This window comes from Opisthocomus hoazin, chromosome 22 (assembly GCF_030867145.1).
Source record: "Opisthocomus hoazin isolate bOpiHoa1 chromosome 22, bOpiHoa1.hap1, whole genome shotgun sequence".
Lineage (NCBI taxonomy): Eukaryota > Metazoa > Chordata > Aves > Opisthocomiformes > Opisthocomidae > Opisthocomus > Opisthocomus hoazin.
Genome location: NC_134435.1, coordinates 6,198,594 through 6,217,208, shown reverse-complemented (window position 1 = coordinate 6,217,208; position 18,615 = coordinate 6,198,594). Strand labels below are relative to the sequence as shown.

Below are 18,615 nucleotides of genomic sequence, written 5' to 3'. Positions count from 1 at the left end.
ATTTGCCAAAAAGTTGTACGACCATTCTTCTAGCACTGGAAAAATATGCATGTGGCAGAACTTCTTCCTGGTATGAACACAGGACGATTTTGATTTCCTAAGAGGCCTCTAAAGAGTAAATTTCTGTCAGAATGCTGTTTGGCTACAATAAACAAATGATGAAAAAAATTTTGGGCAAACCAGGCTTTATTTACCAGTGTAAATGAGACGGCAAGAGATCAGGCAGTACAGCCCACTTCAGAGCTGTGAGGTCACGTGCACCACGATGCATAAACAATAGAGAACCATTTTCCTTCATTATGGAGTAATGAGGACGAAACAGACCGGTCAGGCCAAGAAAACGACACACAGTCAACGTGCCCCTGTCTAGGGTTGTTAATACGCATTAAAAGAAGTAGAAATTTATCACCAACTGACTGTTAGACATGGAAAGGCTTCCACAGGGCTCAGCAAAGGGGTTCGCTCGGTGCGAACCAGCCAGACCCGAAGCTGTGCTGAGCCGTCGCACCTCCCCAGTCCGAAGGTCACCGCGCTGCCTCCCTCACGGCCATTTTACCCTGAAGAATGGATCTTCCTCAGGCGGCTTTGCGGGGGGGAAGGGGAGGGGGGATGGGGGGGATATCGGTCCCGCGGGGCCGTTCCCATCCCCCTGCCCGGGCAGGCAGTCGGAAGACCCCGCAAACCAACCCTCCCGCATCCTCCCGAACCAACAGACCGTCCTGAGCGCGGGATCTGGACAGGCCGGGGCTGGCGGGCTTCCAGCCGCCGCCACCCCCGCCGTCAGCGTTTCCGCAGGCCTTCCTCCCGGCCCAAGGCCCCGGCCGCCATCTCGGCGCAGCGGCCTCCCGGGGGCCGCGCCTCGCCCTGCCCCCCCCCGCGCCTCACGGCAGAGCGGCTGCGGCCTGCTCCCCGCGGGACCGGCCCCGCGCCCCCCCCGCCTTCTCCCGCACCGCGCCGCGGCGGGAGGCGGAGCCCAGCCCACCTGACGGCGGCGGGCGCTGCTGCAGTGCGCGGAGCCGCCGATCCCCGCCACCCGCCGGAGCTCCGCGCCCGCAGCGCGCCGTGAGCGGGGGTCCGGGCCGGGGTGGTGGGGTGTGTGTATGGGGGGTGTGTGTGTGTGTGTGTGTGTAACGATCAGTGCGGCGGGCGGGCACGGACAAAGCCGCCGCCATGTTTGGGGTTTGAAAAACAGGCGAGGCGGGCCCTAGACCGGGGGGAGCCGAACCCGGGCAGCAGGGAGCACGGGGGGTCGTCGTGTCGTCCCCCCCCCTCCATCGCGGCCACGCCGGGACACCCCCCCCCTGCACCCCGGGGCGCCCGCGCTCCTCACCCGGCCCCGTGCCCCCCCCGCGCACGGCCGCCGGACGTGACTGGCCGGTTTGATTTGTGACGCCGCCATTGGCTGGCGGCCGGCGGAGGAGGCAGGGCGGGCGAGGCGTGACGTCAGGGCGCTGCGCAGCGCCGCCGGCGGTTATTTATAGGCGCGGAGGGGCACTGCGCAGACGGTGCGAACGGGCGGGTTGGGCCTGGGCTAGGCCGCGGGCCGCATCGCGCCTCATCCCCGCCGGAGCAGGGAAAAACTGACTGAAAATCGCCGATCCGCCATCTCCGGAGCGTCCCGTCGGCGGCCGCTGAGCTTTTGTTTCCGTTTGCGCAGCGCCCGAGCGCTCCCGCCGAGCTTTGTTTTCTCCCGGCCCCTGTGGGGAAGGCGCGGCCAAGATGGATCCTTGTCACACCGAGGAGACTGAGGGCGAGATCCCCGGCTTGGGTAAGGCGCGGCGACGCGTCCCGGGGGGGGGAAGGGGGGGCGGGCGGCGGTGAGGGGGAAGCGGGGGGTGGGGGAGGGGTGGCAGGTCCCGCCCGATCCGCAGCCGCCGAGCCCGGGCCTTGGCGGGGGCCGCGGGCCTGGCGGGGGGGGGGGGGGGGGGGGGGAGATATGGATGAGGAGGGCCCGGTCCGGTGGCCGCCTCACGGCGAGGCCGCGTGCGCCCCTCCCCCCCCCCCCGCCACCGCGTGCGTCGTGGCGGTCGCGGCGCTCGGCGGGGCCCGGGGCGTGGGCCGCGCTCCGGGGGCGGGAGCAGCCGGGCGGGCGCCGTGGGGCCTCGGCGCGAGCGCTAGCGGCTCCCTCCGCGCCTGCCGCGTCGAGGGAGGGCTTGCACACGAGATCTGCTTAAAATTGTAGTTTATTGCAGGGGTAACCCCTGCGGCGGCGGTAACGTCCGTCCTTTGGTAACGCAAGTCCTGTGAAAAGAGCCCTTCAATAAAGCAGAAGTTGAAAGTAAAGGTTCCTGGACGCCATAACAGTCTGGTCTTAAAATGGTGAACTCCGCCAGTTATTGCAAAACAACCCTGCGCCAGCGCCGGCTATCTCTGTGCTGGCTTGCAGATAACCGCTTAACTCCTCCGTTGTTAAAGACAGTTACTCAGTCAAGAATATTTTTAAATCTTTATTAAACAGCAGAGAATATAGACAAAGCACATTATGAAAGCACCCTATAATGTTCCTTTTAACTATACAAAAAGTTATACCGCAGGTCAGATAAGCAAAACAAAAACCCCCCTATTTCCCACTGAAATCTTGCCTTCAAGTAAGCTATACAGGTAATAAACCCAATTAAATTGTGTAAGAACGCACTGCTGGTTAGGTTTAACTCTTGAACTTCAGGGACTTGATTTGCCATTCAAATTCATTTTCATCTTGTTAAGAAGTCAGGAAAGACTTGACCTGTGAAAACAGAAAACATATATATCTGATGCATTAAAAGCTAAATCATCAGGCTTTTCCCTGTCTTTTTTGGAACAAATGGTTTGTTGCTGTACAGTCTCCAGTGCTGCTCTGCCTCTATATGTAATTCATGACCTGAAATGCTTTTCAGTATAGCAGATGGCAGCAAACTCATGATTTGTAAGTACTAGGCAGAATTGAGTAACTTAATTACTCAGGAATAGCAAGTGTTTACAAGAGGTAGCTTCTGGAGTGCTGTATGGAATTTTCCTTTGTTAGGCTGCTGTATTTACTACCCTGAGCTGAAAGTAGAGCTATTTCATTTGTTGGGTGATGAAGGGAGTCTGGTGGAGACAACCTGGTGGCCTTTCAGTGGGGCAAGTCATGAGAAAGCTAGCGTACACAAGTGTAGTCTGGCTCATAACTCTTAGCTTTTAATTGCTGGTTTCCGGGAGGATGTAACTTAACAACAAATAGCTCCACAACTGAACATTGTGCTCCACTCTCCAGTTCATGTAGAGCTATTGAACTGGGAGAATAAGGCTTGGTTGCAGGAGTCATTCTTCAGTAATCTTAAATTGATGACCCAGAACAAGATGAGAAAATGGCTTATATGCTTTGACAGGAGGGCACTTCTTTCCATCTTGGAAGAATAGTCTTGTTTGGGCAGTGGGGGAAAGGGAGATTAAAGTGTCCTAATGAGCTAAATAAGTAATGTTACTGCTCTGCTTGGAGGGTTGGGAGTGAGCCCTGTGCCTTTAAGTATTAGAAGTCCTTTTTTTGTGGACTGAGCACAGAGCATGTGGCTCCAGCAGAAGAATTTCTTTGGGCATTTACTTCTAAGTCTTGCCTTGGAATTAACAAACACCATTTTGACTCGAGTGATGTAGCACCTTGTTTCCTCAAATGGCTGTTGACTCTGCCTCTCAACTCTACTTAAAAGTGTTACTTCTTGCATTTAGAACTATGTACAAAGTTCAGTTATCTCTGCATTTGTCAGATGTGTTGTGCTCTGCCCAGGAGGAGTGTAGATCCCTAGAATGCGAGGGGGCATAAAAAGCTCTAAGCTGACTGGAGGATTTTTGTATGGACATCATGGCTGACATGAGTTGGACAGTATTGTTCTACGAACTATTTAATGAACAGTATGGCAGTGCAGACTTGGCAGAGAGTAGTCTTATTACTCTAGCTGCTGTGTGCTGTGTTCTGCACAATTGCCCCTCTTTGAAAACACCCAGTTTTCCCTTGAATTGTGAGAATAAGGAGGTGAGATTTTTAAGGAAAGCAAAAAGCCTTTTCTGGAGCCATGTAACTTCCTAAGTCTACGAAGGAGAGACTGTACTAGCCCCTAACAAGCACTTCATCACAAATTTTAAGAATGTAAATTGATAACTTACAGGTATTACTGCAGAAGAAAAGCAGATACAAGGAAACATTATTTAATACTTGCCTTATCAATCAGGTACTGCTGTTTAATCTTATCATTCTTAAAATCTTCATTAACATCCAAAACTAGAATGGGAATCTCTTTAAGGTTCTCAAAGTCAACTCTGTTAAATAGAAGAACATAATGCTAGTGAAAATGGTAGAAAGTACTGTGTAGAAAACAATCTAGCTCTTCAGTTGCTTTCCAAGTCATCCTGAGGGTGCGGCATTACTCAGATGACCACATGCACCCAAGATGTTATTGCTGATGCCCGTGACTAAGGTGCAAAGCCTGAGTCAAGTCTGTCCTTAGTTGCTGTTGTATAACCCAGTCAACATTGTATCATCATAACTTTACTGTATTTCACAAATCTGGCCTTTTAACATCTATTCTGATTGTCTAAGTAGGGGAGGAAAGATCGTTTATGCTTCTTGCATTAATTTCCTTTACCTCATTTTTTGGTTATGCAGTCAATTACCAGGACTGATTTTGGTAAGAGGGAATAACTTTAAAAATATCACTTACCCCATATCTCCCCCACCCCTTTCTAGTTAACTGCTAATCCATTTATGAAGATGCAGTTTTAAAGCTTCCTTTCATGGGGATGACCTCTTTAACAGGTTACAAGACTGATATTTAAAATGGCTCTGAGATAAGAAAGACCATTTTGGTGACAGGTTAGGAGCAGTAGTTGTGAAAGTGAGTGTGTTATTCTCTTAAAGCAGTAGTTGTTCTTCCTGTGTGTGAAAAGCATTTCTAAAATGCTGTGTGCTGAACAACACTCTAACTTGTGTCTGCTGACTTAAGTGTTCCTGTGAAAAACAAAGGAAATGCTTGCTTACAAGTTTGGAATGAGTATACAATGTCAGTGTTCCCAAAATTCCACAAAACGCAGGGCTGCCTTGCCTTGTAAGCATTTGGGTCATCCTACATGAAACTTAGGAAAGTAGATGTGACTGATAATGTACCTTTCCTGGAATTGTTATGCTTCCTATTCAGTGGAGTATTTCAGGCTCCTCTAGGGGAAAATCTAAAGTCTGCTTTCCCATTTAGAGATTCCTTAGATGGGGAAGCTAGGAAGAGTCAGTAAGGAAGTTGAGGGGAAGGTATGCAGAGATCACATAGTTGCTGACTTTCTTGTGTGTAATTGTGCCTGCCAAAAGCCTGACTATTGTTTGTTTTGAAGCTAGGATTAATATTTAACCCTTGCTGAAATAGTCATCCTAGTTTAAAAGTGATTGGGACCTTGCCCTCCCTTGCATTGGAACTGGAAGCTGCTTAGTAGGTTGTCACCTAACAGTATTTTCAACTCTGTCCTATTCTTGTGTGCTTCCAGTTAACAAAATTCATATCCTTGCTGGGGTTAGAGCTAGAAAGCTTTCCAGTTGAAGCTAATGCTTAACAGAGGCTTGAAATTTGATGAAGCTCTGTCTCTTGGCAATTTTTACTTCTGTGCCAAGCCATGACCTTCCCTCTGCATATAACCTAGAGTAATTGCCTCTGCCAAGAAACCTGGAGTGAGTCTAAAGATAAGTCCTTCCAACTGTGCCTGAGTAAAACTAGACTTAAGCCTTATTTTTATCCCTAATCAACTTTAGCATAAGGTAGGAAAGAGCCTTGCCTATGAGTTGAAAGTTGCCTACAGAGAAGGGGTTCATACCTCATAGTCCTTTCGTGAAGCCAGCTTTCATGTTTATAGTGGAGGTTTTCCAAATATTCAAGCTCGATTCCTTGCTCCTCTTCTCTTCCCCTCATCTGTAGTCTTTCCATGCATTTCTAGAAAGAAGTACAGGCCTGGACATAAATCATGTGTGGAAGGCTAAATGGGCTAACCCAGCTAAACAGATCAAGTGGTCCTTAAATCAGAAGAACTAATGCTAGACATTAGTGAGCAGTAATTTTAAATGCTTGGCTGAATGTAAATATTTTCTTTAAAAGCCCAAACTTGAGCCACTTTAGCTAAATGTCAGTAGTTCTTATGAAAAGATTACCTGAAATTCAGGACTATATGGAAAGGGAAGTCAAACTTGATTTGGAAGTTCAGTTTCGCCCTTGGATCCTTAATGGAGTGGTGGATGCTAGCAACCAGCATTTGCTGACATCAGAATAGTAGCTCAGAAGGGAGTTTTTAATTTGCTCTCTGAATGAAGCCTGAATTTATGATAGGCTTCCCATTGCATTTGGGGTGGGAGGACCTAATTCAGTGTCATGAATACTTAGGGATTTGTACCCTGTTAAGCTCCTGGAAACGGAATATGGAGCTAAAGTATTTTCATCTTTAGTGAACATACCTCGGGTGTGGTTCTTAGGTAGATCATGCCATCCAGTTCTATATCTGAGTCAAACTGATTGAGAAGCCATGTGTGCCAGTCCTGATAAATGGCCCACTCTGTTTCATTGATGTTTCCAGACTCAAACAGGTTAGAAGCGAATACATATCTGCAATGAAAGACAAGTCTCATGCCAGGAATGACCAAAGGGAACTGCTACACCACTTCTCACTAGAATCAGAATCATGCTACTGAAAAAATAGCTGCCCAATCTTAGATCCATGAAGTACTGAGTACCATCCAACTGCTACCTGTTTAACCAGGCCTGCTCCTTGCAGAGACCAGTTTAATATCAAATGTTTCCCCAGCTCCATGTCTTGGAGCACAAAGACCTGGAGCTTTTCATCTAAACTCTTGTGGCACTGTAGGAGTAATTACCTGTCACTGTACACAGATCTCTCAAAGAATTGTACTGGATGTTCTGCTTCATGTAGCTTGGCCGAGACAGGTTTTAATTGTGCTCTTACTCGGCTCAAGCAAGCATAAGTCTGAAATGTATAAGCCCATCTTGTGGGTTTATCGTACAGCATTTTGAGTAGATTTCCTCCGCTCTTCTGAGATGTTGAAAGTTCCTAGGGGACAAGAGAAAAAAGTCAATACCAGCATATTTGCAGGGTTTTATTCCTTGTTCTTAATCCAGAATTTTGGTATGTTGACATAAGAATTCATGGCCTTGGATTTTTTTTTTTTAGGAAAATAGGAATGAGAGATTTGTTTCTCAGCTGATGGGTAGTCTTTGACAGCTGACTTTCAGGGTTTAATGTGATTCCTGTGGAGCAGGAGGGGTTACTTGGCATACATATTCAACAGTATTGTCCTAAGTAGCCTTTACAACTACTGAGTGTTTGACCAGCTGGTGGTGTGATAGTGGGGCTGACTCTGGATGCTCTAGACTCAGAGCAGTTGAATTTAGGGACCCCAGCCGATCGCTGCGGTTTCTTCCGTGCCCCATCTCTCCCCCCAAGCTTCCCGAGCCCCGCAGACCCACCTCGTACTGGTCTCCAGCTGTCTGGATGTTGCACCACTTGGCGATGGGTTCGGGGATGATCTCCCACTCATCGCTGTGTTTCTCCAGTAGCCTGACAAACGTGGACTTCCCTGCAGCTGGAGAAGGTTTGAAAAGCTCCCTGAGGGTGTGGAGGAGGCCGCTCTTGCCGATAGAGCGGCAGCTGCGAGGTTTGAGGGGGCTGGAGGCAGTGTTGCCGCAGAGCGGGTCCCCGGGCAGGCTTTGGGCCGCTGGGAGCGGGGCTAGGCGCACCTTCCGAGAACCCAGGTCTAATCTGCGGCGCCAGGAGGCCCTGCCCGGGCCGGGCGCGATAAGGAGCCGGCGGCCGCTGCGCCTCCATCTTAGGAGCAGGCTGGGGCGGGGCGTAGCGCGGCATTGTTCGGGAGCCGGCGGAGGAGCGGGAGGCCGCCGCGCATGCGCGGCGCTGGGGCGAGGAGGAATGCTGCCGCGCGTGCGCGGTGCGAGCTGGCGCCGGCGGGCGGGCGCGTGACGCAGTTGCGGGCCGGAGTGGCGCGCGGGAGGCCCTCGGTGCTGGGGGGGGGAGAAGGGCGGGAGGTTGGTCCCCGCGCAGCCGTTAACCGCCAGCGAGGACACCGCGTCCTCGCCGTAACGGACACCTGGCGCGTCCGGCCTGGGCAGGGCGGCGGCGGGTTCCCCCCCCCCCCTTCCAAACCCGGGCCGTGGCGCCGATCTGAGTATGGCCGGGAGCGGGTCTCCCTCAGCCAGACCCCTCCGCCCTCCCGCGGCGCTGGGTGGAAGAGGCCGCTCGGCCGCCATCAGTGCCTCGGAAGCCCTCCCGTCCTCTTCCCCCCCCCCCCCTCCCCGAGCTCACCGATGTTCCCCTCGATGGAAATCTTCCTGAGGCGCTTCCGGAAGCTGGAGTCGAGGGAGCCGGCGGGGCCGCGGCAGTGCCGCTTGGCTGGGGTAGACATGGTGGCACTGAGCGGGAGCACACGGCGCTCCCCGCTGCTCCGGCCCGCTTTAAGTCTCCCGCCAGCGGTGGGCGGGATGGCCGCCTCCTGCCGCCACTCCCCGGGAAGAGGCGGAGGCGCGGCCCCCTCCCCGCCTTCTGCCACCCCCCCCCCGCCTCCACCGGGCCTTATGAAACGGGAGCTCAGCAAGCGAAATGGAGCGGAGCCGCTTCGCTCAGGGGGCTGCCGTGAAACGGTTCTGCTCACTGACTGTATTTGCATTAATGTAAACGAGTTCTCAGTGTTTTTTTTCGATTTAGAGACACTTTTTATTTTTCAAAAAGCCTCCAGCTCTGGGGGGAGGTGCCTCGGGTCGGTATCTGTGAAACCAAACCCTTTGCAGGTGGTTAGGTGCGGGGTGAGGCGGTGGAAGGGCCCGGCCTGGAGCTGCCGGCCGTGGCTGGAGAGGAAATGCAGGCGGATGGAGGCTGGGCACTGTGCTGGGCAGCTTGGCTGCTGGGGATTCCTGGGGCTCCACTCCCGGCGTGGGCTCCCATCGCCTGCGTGGGCAGGGTGAAACACGACTACTGGCTCTTGCCAGGGTGAAGAAAGGGGATGGAGGGTTCCGAGGTGGTGGTTATGGGTGCCTCTGTGTGAGGCTGTGCTGCCGTAGCTATTCCTGTAACTTCTGTTGCCTCTGTAAATAACGAGGTTCAGGGTGAAACCTAGCTAGCTCTGGTGTGTTTGGAGGAGATGGGAGGGAGTTAGATTTTTTTCCTTTCTCTATGATAATTGTGACCCGTGTCTCTTCTTTCCCCGTCTCCTACAAACACACCAGGCTTCAGTGACCGAAGTGAGCAGATTGTTTCACGTGGGGTAGCGTCAGCCTTTGAAGCTGGTAAGTGCTAGTTCCCACACACCTCTCCGTTCAGCTAGACTCCTCGCTCTCCTGCCGTGCCGGTAGCTGGGGCCGGCTCCCCCCCCACACACCGGCGGCCCCGGGGCGGGGGGGGTGGGGAGGCATGCGCGGTCCGGAGAGCGGCGCTGAGGCGCATGCGCGCACGCCCGACCCGCGCTCTGCGCGGGAGTCAGCGCCCTGGCTTTGTTCAGAGGGGGGGGAGGCAGGCGACGCATGCGCACAAACCACCGGGGGCGGGGGGGAGGAGAACAGACTAGCGAGGACGCATGCGCAACCTGGTGGGAGCGGCGGGGCAGCGTGTGCGTAGCGGGTGTGTGCCCCGGGGCGGCGGAGCGCGGCAGTGCCACGGAGCATGCGCAGGTGGGGCCGGGTGCCGACGCGCATGCGGCCCGCGCCTCCCTCCCAGCCACGCCGCGGCCCCACTCGGGAGCCGGTGAGCGGCCCGGTGCAGGCCGTGCTCCTCCGCACGCCGCTCTCCCGCCAGCCGCGGATGCTGTGCGCGTCGGCGGGGACGCCCAGTCGTCGGGCCCACCAGGGCGGTGTCTGGGGCCGGGGTTCTTTGTGCGGCGGAAGGCCCGGCTCAGCGGAAGCGGGAGTACCCGCCGCCATTTCCTAGCGCGCTCTCGCCACAGGCTCGCCCGCTCGCTGCCGCCCGACTGGGACTAGGCGCTCTCCGGACAGCGGATCAGGCTCGGAGCCCTAGAACCACCGCGGAGCCCCACCATGTGTGCGTGCGGGGATGGGGCTGGGCGCGGGCCGGGGGGCGGGCCAGGCCAGGCGTGCGCCGGGCGGGAGCGGCTCTGTGTGTGTGAGGCGGGCAGTGGTCCGAGGTAGAGGAGGCTTGGGAGTGGGTGGGCACAGGCCAGGGGGGCCGCCGGGCGCTCTGAGGGGGTGCGGGTGGCGGCCGTGCTGCACGGTGTCTCAAAGGGCCTGCTTTGGTCTTCTTCAGCAACCACAGAAACCGAGACGGAGCAGAGCCTCACCCCCAATGTGATGCTCAACACGGAGAGCAGCGAGGGATACGTGGTGAAAGTCAGGGGGCTGCCTTGGTCCTGCTCCACTGAGGAGGTGCAGAGGTTTTTCTCTGGTAAGCATAATGGGGGCATGGGGGGGGACGGATGGGGGGAGAATGAGGGGCTGGGAGAGGGGCCAGGCTGGCCAAAATAGGTTCTGGGTTCTTCCTGGGCACGTTGTGGCAGTGGGAATGCTGCAGTGAGCAGTTCCAGAAAGCACTGAGGGCATGGCAGTAGCTAGTGAAGTTTGTAATGCAAAAAGTGCCTCAGCTGGAATGCAGTGTGGAAAGCTGTGCTTTTTCTAGCAGGAACTAGACATGAAGGAGCTTAGTCTGGGAGTTGCTGGGGTAGGAATAACTGCCTTACTGTCCTGAGCAACCAGAGGAGATGAGCTTCCATTTTACAGAAAACTTCAAAATTGTTGCTTCAGGCTGAACTAGATCAGTTTCATTCTTGGTGCTGTCCTAATAGGCTTGTGTTAAGTGTTTAGTGTATTATGTCCTTCCCCCAATTTATTAGTATTCTGCAGTAATAAATAGTGGTGAGAAATATGTGCTTTATTCAGTGCCTGGAGGTTTTAAAACTACTTCAGGAGTTTGACACGTTGGACTTGGTTTTGATTTAGTTCATTACGCTTACACTGATTGTTACTATTCCTTATGTTACTTCTATCAGGATCAAAAGCAGGTAGCACATTCAACCTGACTTGAGGCAGCAAAGCTTTAAAAATAGCTAGCTCATTTGCATTTATCCTGAATGCCTTGCCTGATCTTCAGACTTGACAAAATGGGTAGCTACATTTTAGTTAGTCCCTGAGTTTTATTGGTCACTATAAAAGTGAAGACAAGAAAACTGCTGGTTTTGTCATCTTGATACAGCTTTATAGTTGTTGTTAGTTTTTCTTGTGACTTTAAAAGTTTCAGATACTGCACAGTGTTCCTGTCATAAGTAACTCTGGGCTTTCTCCTTTTCAGATTGCAAAATCCTAAACGGGGCTTTGGGTATCCGCTTCATCTACACCAGGGAGGGCAGACCAAGTGGAGAAGCATTTGCTGAGCTTGAATCAGAGGAGGATGTGAAATTGGCACTGAAAAAGGACAGAGAAACAATGGGACACAGATATGTTGAAGGTTTGACTTGGTCTAGTAGCTGACTAAATGTGTTTGTGCTGGATGGGTTTTTCGTGAATTGTTTTTTTGCCTTTAAAATGCATGTGAAGCACAAATGGACTTGTATATCGTAAGTTGAGTAGTTGCCAGGCAAATTACTTCTTAAAACTGTTGCGCATTCCAGAATGCATTAATTCTAAGTGCCTTTTACAGTTTTCAAGTCAAACAACGTTGAGATGGATTGGGTTCTGAAGCATACTGGTCCCAACAGCCCTGATACAGCTAATGATGGTTTTGTACGTCTTAGAGGACTCCCATTTGGCTGTAGTAAAGAAGAAATTGTACAGTTCTTTTCAGGTATGTGGGATAAAAGTAGTAGCTGTAGCACTATTGGTCTGTGTCAAAAAACCCCAAAACAAACACACCACGGATTGCCCAGTAGTACTTGCAACAGTATACTGATGGGTATTAAAAGTAAATAAAAATAAGCAATTCTTCGTTAGTTATCTGGGCTTGAGGGATCAGTTCCTAAAGCACTTGTATATACAAGTAATTGAGGGACTTGTCAAAAGCTATCCGATTTTATACTTAGCAGGACATATGGTTCCAAGTAAGGATAGCAGAAAACAAGTCTCGCTTTCTGAATTATAAGTGAACAACTTGGATGGGAGGAGGTTTCCACCCGCAGTCTTAGCTGGTTCGCACTGTTCAGTGGAGGATGTAGAACACCCTCACTGCTGGGCTCAGCACAAGGAGCAGCATCTGAGGAAGGGCGTGCAGCATGCCCATGATTTCTTAGAAAAGTAGATGTAATATTGAACAGGATTCCAGGAAAAAAACCCCAAAACTGCTGAACTCTACCCAATTTCCCTCTTCCCCACTCTCCTTCCTGTGGGGAGGGGGAAAAACTCCCTTGATGTTGTCTAGCTTAAAGTTTTTACGGACGACGAGATAATGTCTTGTATTGACTCATTCTCGCTTTCTTGCAGCTGTTTATGTCTTAGGAACTGGAATACTATTATAAATGCCTAAGAATGAAATCTCTTTATCTAGGATTTGGCTTGGTAGTATTCTCAAAGTAATAGATTTCTAAATGTGGGTGTTAAAATTAGCTGGAATGTTTTGCTATAACAAAATACAATTGAGCTTACTGTTTTGCTTTAAAATACAGTAGAAATATTTTCAATTTTACAACTTCAGAACTTGCTTTTTGTTTTCTGAATCAGTAATATGTTGTGAACAAGAGAAATTCCTAAGCATGTGCATTTTAAGTTGTTTCTTTCTTACATGGTTAAGTGATTCAAGTTTTAAAAACTGTTAATGTGCTTACTCTACAAAATGTGCCTCTCTGTTCAGAAACTAATACTTTTGAAATTAGTTCATGATTTTTTCTTAATTAAGCACTCCTAAAGATGAAAAAATAATTCTGAAACTTGATGTTTGCATAAGACTAATTATTTTACCTGAGTGACTTACAGTAAAAATACTTATACATGAAGCTGTTTAATTTGCTGTGTTTGAATTTAAATTATCTGAAAAAGTTCATCTTAAATACTTTCACAGAATTGAAGAGGTTTGTAATAATATATGAACTTCTTAATGCACCCTGCATTAGATGCTTGATCTGAGGCGTTGTCCATGACACTCGGAACGTTTCTGTTCTCTGCAGGGTGGGTTAAGAACGTAAACTGAATGGTATGTGATGGTGGATCTTTGTTGACATGCTCTTTCTTCTGGTGTTCTAGAATCAACATACCATTCACTTACAAGTGTTAAAATTCTGGTGTATTTAAAGCTATAAGAAAAACTCATGACTGGGCTTGTGATGTTAATATTGCCCCCCTACTGGGGTTATTTGTCCTTGGGTTGAAGGGTTGGAAATCGTGCCAAATGGGATAACATTGCCGGTGGACTTCCAGGGGAGGAGTACGGGGGAGGCCTTCGTGCAGTTTGCTTCACAGGAAATAGCTGAAAAGGCTCTAAAGAAACACAAGGAAAGAATAGGGCACAGGTGGGGATGGATGGTTGGTTGGCTCTGTCACTTTTCTTATGGTAAACAATTAAATCCATATTCTCTCTTCTGACAGTGTGAATGTCTAAATAGAAACAGTGTTTTGGTCTCTAACTTGGTGAGAAGTAAAGGCGTTGCTGCTGTGCGTGTGGCACAGACCATTTGGATTTACCCAAAATGGGAGATGAAATTGGCCTGAGCTTAAGTGCGCTTTGGAAACTTGGTAATAACAGAGGAGTGCAAAACTGATAGCTTGGAAGTGACAAAGTTGAGAGACTATGGCTTTAACTTCTCAAATAGCACCAATTATGCCTTTAGCTCTAAAGACATGCACAGTACTCTTACTACCATAAGAAAATGTGATACTTTCTAAACTTGTTTTATAAGTTGAAATGTAACAAATTTTCTTACTGTATTAATCTTCAATGTAATAAGCATAGCTTTCAAGAAATTGTCACAAAGGGTTTTTATTCTATTTTACTTGTGACTATTTTTCATTGAAGCATGCACTTTTTGCCTATGCTGAATCACTGAAGCGTAGGCTGGGTTCACTAGCACATGCAGAGCTTTTGTAGCATCCCGATGGGTTAAAATCTTGGTGGAGACTGGGTTTTTAACCCTCTGTTTGTGTTGCCACATGAGCAAAACAGTGCTGAGTTGAGCGGACATCAGTCCCTCCTATGTTTTTTGACTAACACCTTAAATTGGGGGGAGGAGGGTGGGGAATCAAGATTGCTCCCCCACCCTTAAGGTTGGGATACTGTAAAGTACGAGGAGCATGTAAACCCTTCAGTAATTGTAATTTCTTGAAAATACACTGATTGGAAAGTAACGTAGTGCTTATCATAGTATGTCATTGCCTGCATAATGTAAAGAAACCTGGCTTAAAATATCCTGCCAGTTTCGAGGCTATGACTAAATGGCTTGTTTTAATGTGAAGTTGTGAGGCCTTTGTGGAAGGAGTCAAAGACTGACTTCCCTCTGTGGAAACACTTCTAGGTACATTGAGATCTTCAAGAGTAGTCGAGCAGAAGTGCGCACTCACTACGACCCTCCACGCAAGCTGTTGGCAATGCAGAGACCCGGTCCGTACGACAGACCTGGTCTTACGCGGGGATACAACAGTCTTGGTAGAGGAAGTAGCTTGGAAAGAATGAGGCGTGGAGCTTACGGAGGAGGTAAGTATGCACTGTCCAAGAGGGAGCTGCTCAGCTGAGAAGCGGCAGCACTTGGACCTGGTAGTGTCTTCCCTGCTTTGTAACTACTGGTTTGTATATGTCCTTGGCTTTGCCTTTCTTCTACAGAAGTAATGTCCTCATGCTTGTTGTCTGTGGTGTGTTCATGTGTGTTTGGATCTTTCTGTAGTTGAAATGAACATGTTGTCCAATCTATTTATAGGTTATGGAGGTTATGATGACTACAATGGGTATAATGATGGCTATGGTTTTGGTTCTGATAGATTTGGAAGAGGTAAGATTGCTCTAATAGGAATAGTAACTGAACTTACGATCTGTCTCAAAAGAAACTAAAATACATCTGAAAGACCTAGAATGGACTCTCTTCTCTGCAGGGATGTCGGACCACAGATACGGCGACGGGGGATCCACCTTCCAGAGCACGACTGGCCACTGCGTCCACATGAGAGGTCTGCCTTACAGAGCTACGGAGAACGACATCTATAACGTGAGTTCCAAATCTGCCGTTCCCCTGGGTGTGGGGTTTTAAGATTCTGTGGCCGTTGTTGGACGTGTCAGCTGTGCCACAGTTAACGAGTGTTCCTTCAGAGAAAACGGCTTGCTGTAAAACTGAGCTGTTGCATTGGTGCGTTTTAATCCGTGTGACTGTTCCGTGTGTAGTTCTTCTCACCTCTGAACCCCGTAAGAGTACACATCGAGATCGGACCAGATGGCAGAGTGACCGGGGAGGCAGATGTTGAATTCGCAACTCACGAGGATGCGGTGGCCGCAATGTCCAAAGACAAAGCCAATATGCGTAAGTACGAGTGGGCCGAGCGCCTGGCTCCAGGGACAGCGTGGCTCGGCGGTGCGCGCCTCTGCTGTCACTGCAATGCACCCTGAACTGGCGGTGAGACAGACTGCCTGTGGGCTTGCTGTGAAATGCTCTCATGGCAAAACTTTCTTCTTCCAGAACACAGATACGTAGAACTCTTCTTGAATTCTACAGCAGGAGGAAGTGGTGGTGCCTATGGCAGTCAGATGATGGGAGCAATGGGTATGTGTGAATGGTCTAACTCTACTTAATGAAGCTGGCTAATTTTACACAGCTCCTGCTTGTTCTGTGCCTGGCATAAAAACTGAAATTCAACATTCTGTCTTAATCACACAGTCAAGGAATCGGAAGGGGTAGTCCAGGACTGGAACACTAGCACGCTGGCAGGTATATAAACCTTTTTGGAATACCTTTGAATGATGAATAGGTTGAATGAGCTGTGCTGCTGTGTGGTGTGCATGGTGGGCTGAGTGGCTCCTGGGTACGGGGGGTGGGAGGGGAAACAGGAGGTGCCTGTCCCTTTGTTCTCCTTCCTCCTTCCTTTTTTGGAGACCAGAACACAGTCTGGTGGTGGAGGCTGTATCTGCTGCGTGTGACTCGCCATTGGTGGTGAGGGAAATCAATTTAGAATTGGGGGAAATGGTCTGTATTGCTCTGGAAAACTCAGATTGCTGGAGAATCTAAAATGTGTGTTTGCAGTGCGAGTCTGAAGCCGCTAGTATGCCTGTGAAGCAGGTACTCCTCGTGATACCTGCCTTGTCTGGTTTCTCAGCCATTAACGCAGTGGCTAGGTTTTGGGGGTTTCTTTTTTGGGGGGGGTGGGGTGGGGGCTGTGCCTGTGTGGATACACCACTGCTTTTATAGTACTTTGATTACAAATTCCTTCGAGTCTAATGCTGGCGCTTACAGTGGGGTTTTGCGGGAGCATAGACAAGTGCTGAGGTGAAGAGCAGTGATCAGCTGGAGTGAAGGTCTCCTGTGGCACCGCGGTGATGTGCAGCCAGTCTGGCATGGCAGTGTCAGGGCTGTACGCAAACGAGCGGCTCGGGTAACGAGTCAGCGTGGCACGCCTCCTGAAGGGCTGCAGCCGTGTGAGGTCACGTAAAGCCAGGCTGAAGCCTCCTGGGAGCTGTTACATACGACAGCAGATCGATCCTGTGTAAAACCATGTCTGGCCCATGGAAACTGCAAAAGCAAATCCTCGGAGCAAGTACCGGAGAATCGCAAGCACTTGCTGAAATTCTTAAAAGTTCTTGTTGCCTCTTGACTGTGGGAATGGCTCTGAGAACCTGAGCGCTTCCTTTGAGCTGGTTACTGTGTGTACGTAGGCAGAAAGTCGGGTGCGAGCAAGCTAGTGCTGGAGCAGGGGGGCTGTAGGCAAGGCGTGTGGTGGGTTTGCTGCGGACGAGCGGACTTTGAGAGGTGAGCTCTTAACGTTGTTGTCCTTACCTTGAAAGGAAGCCAATCCAGTTACGGTGGTCCAGCTAACCAGCAGCTGAGTGGGGGCTATGGAGGAGGATACGGTGGTCAAAGCAGCATGAGTGGATATGGTAAGAGCATTTCTTCACTGGTTTCAGGTGGGCCCGGCGCGGCTGGCGGAGCGTGCCCTAGGGTGCTGCTCGCCGCTGCTGAAGGGCCGTGGTACAGGCAGGGCAGCGCAAGCCCTGCTGGGAGCTGGAGACTTGGCTGTTGTGGATTTTGGAACTAAGGGAGAGCTGGAGGGGAATAAATTGAAAGCAGGAGCTTGGAGCTGGAGTGGGGGGGTGTGGGGAATGTGGGAAATTGTTCTGGATGGGGCAGGAAATGCCAGTCTCCAGAGTTGGGTTCCGCTGCTCCCTTCCTAGCTCCTCGCTGTGGAAGCTGGAGACCAGCCTGGTTTGAATGATGAGTGCGAGCAGGGGAAGGTGTGCGGGGGGCTGGGAGCTCTCCGCTGCCAAAGCGCGGTGACGGCAAACGCTGGTGGAAGAGGAGGGCGAGGCAGGGCTGGCGCTTTGATTGCACAACCGATAAACCTGATGTTGGGTACGGAGCTGTAAACTGACACTTTGCAGTATTGGGCACAGTCGATGGTGTTTACGAGGTGGCCCAGCAAGGACAGGCGTTGGGGGAAGGATGCTTCGAATCGGCCTGAAGCGGCTGTGAACCTGCTGTCGGTTTTCCCCCCCAGACCCCGGGAGCCAGGGCGCCATGAACAGCAGCTACTACAGCAGTGGGAACCGCGCGTCCATGGGAGTGAACGGCATGGGCGGCATGTCCAACATGTCCAACATGAGTGGTGGCTGGGGAATGTAACCAATCGCTGACTTTTGGTCGCATCTTTTTTAAAAAACAAAAAAACAAAAAACTAAGTTTAACAGTTTTGCAATACAAGCTTGTGATTTATGCTTTACTGTAAGTGAATTCAGGATTGTTATTTTAAAACCTTTCAGGTTCAGTATTTTTGAACATACAGAAATGAACATTCATCTAGGATGTAATAACCAAGTTGAGTAAAGACTATAACTGTTAAACAACTTCGAGCGTTTCTCAAGTTAGTTTTGTTGTAGGAGTGTATTTAAGCAGTAAGCGTATTTAGGTTAAAGCTGTTTGAATTACGTTAAATGTTGCTCTTATACCATACTACATCCACACTGTTTGAGTACATGTTGAGACATGCTTTTTTGTAAAGAAACAATATAGGAGCTGTGTCTGAAATTCAAAGTGAACATTTGGCATGTTAGTTCTAGTTTCTTTCTTTTAATATCCTGTAAGGCACGTTATGGCTTTTTTTTTAAGTTAATGGGGGAAACGTGTTGAGACGCAATACGGCTACTTTAGGATTTTGGTCTTGGTGTTCGTATAAAATTCTGAGGCCTTGATTTAATCTTTCATTGTATTGTGATTTCCTTTTTAGGTGTATTGCGCTAAGTGAAACTTGTTAAATAAATCTTCCTTTTAAAAACTGGAACTCATTCCTTCTTGCCCTCCAACTTCTGTGGTGTAGCTACACCCAGGGAAGTGTTGCTGTGCTCTTGCGTCCTTGGTGACTGTAGGACTCTGAATGCTTACGCATTGTCGCTGCTCCCAGTGCTGTGCTGGCCTGGGGGGGTGCCAGGGACGGGTGTCAGTGCAGGTCAGTGCAGGTCCCTGGTGTTGGCTCACTGCACCCCGAGGCT

The 18,615-nt window shown here is 50.2% G+C and overlaps 2 protein-coding genes across 11 annotated transcripts; one reads left to right on the top strand and one right to left on the bottom strand.

Annotated features, from left to right (window-relative positions):
• Positions 1-979: 979 nt before the first annotated feature.
• Positions 980-18,407, top strand: HNRNPH1 (heterogeneous nuclear ribonucleoprotein H1). 10 transcript variants are annotated; one of them, XM_075441858.1, is made up of 15 exons: positions 980-1,062; positions 1,658-1,768; positions 9,237-9,296; positions 10,267-10,404; positions 11,305-11,460; positions 11,653-11,796; positions 13,312-13,450; positions 14,450-14,628; positions 14,849-14,920; positions 14,994-15,133; positions 15,307-15,442; positions 15,599-15,682; positions 15,797-15,847; positions 16,918-17,010; positions 17,628-18,407. In XM_075441858.1, the coding sequence occupies exons 2-15, from the start codon at positions 1,720-1,722 to the stop codon at positions 17,750-17,752; spliced, it is 1,566 nt and encodes a 521-aa protein (XP_075297973.1). In that variant the 5' UTR covers positions 980-1,062; positions 1,658-1,719; the 3' UTR covers positions 17,753-18,407. The 10 variants fall into 10 exon arrangements, with proteins under 10 accessions (XP_075297973.1, XP_075297977.1, XP_075297976.1 ...); XM_075441862.1 differs by lacking the exons at positions 980-1,062; positions 17,628-18,407 and adding an exon at positions 17,524-17,621 and having other exon boundaries at positions 1,477-1,768; XM_075441861.1 differs by lacking the exons at positions 980-1,062; positions 17,628-18,407 and adding an exon at positions 17,512-17,621 and having other exon boundaries at positions 1,477-1,768.
• On the bottom strand, positions 2,458-8,491 carry LOC104326914 (deoxycytidine kinase 2). Its single transcript, XM_075441868.1, has 7 exons — positions 8,320-8,491; positions 7,470-7,585; positions 6,860-7,053; positions 6,443-6,590; positions 5,812-5,927; positions 4,176-4,275; positions 2,458-2,725 (listed from the first exon to the last, which is right to left on the bottom strand). The coding sequence occupies exons 1-7, from the start codon at positions 8,417-8,419 to the stop codon at positions 2,702-2,704; spliced, it is 798 nt and encodes a 265-aa protein (XP_075297983.1). The 5' UTR covers positions 8,420-8,491; the 3' UTR covers positions 2,458-2,701.
• Positions 18,408-18,615: the final 208 nt, after the last annotated feature.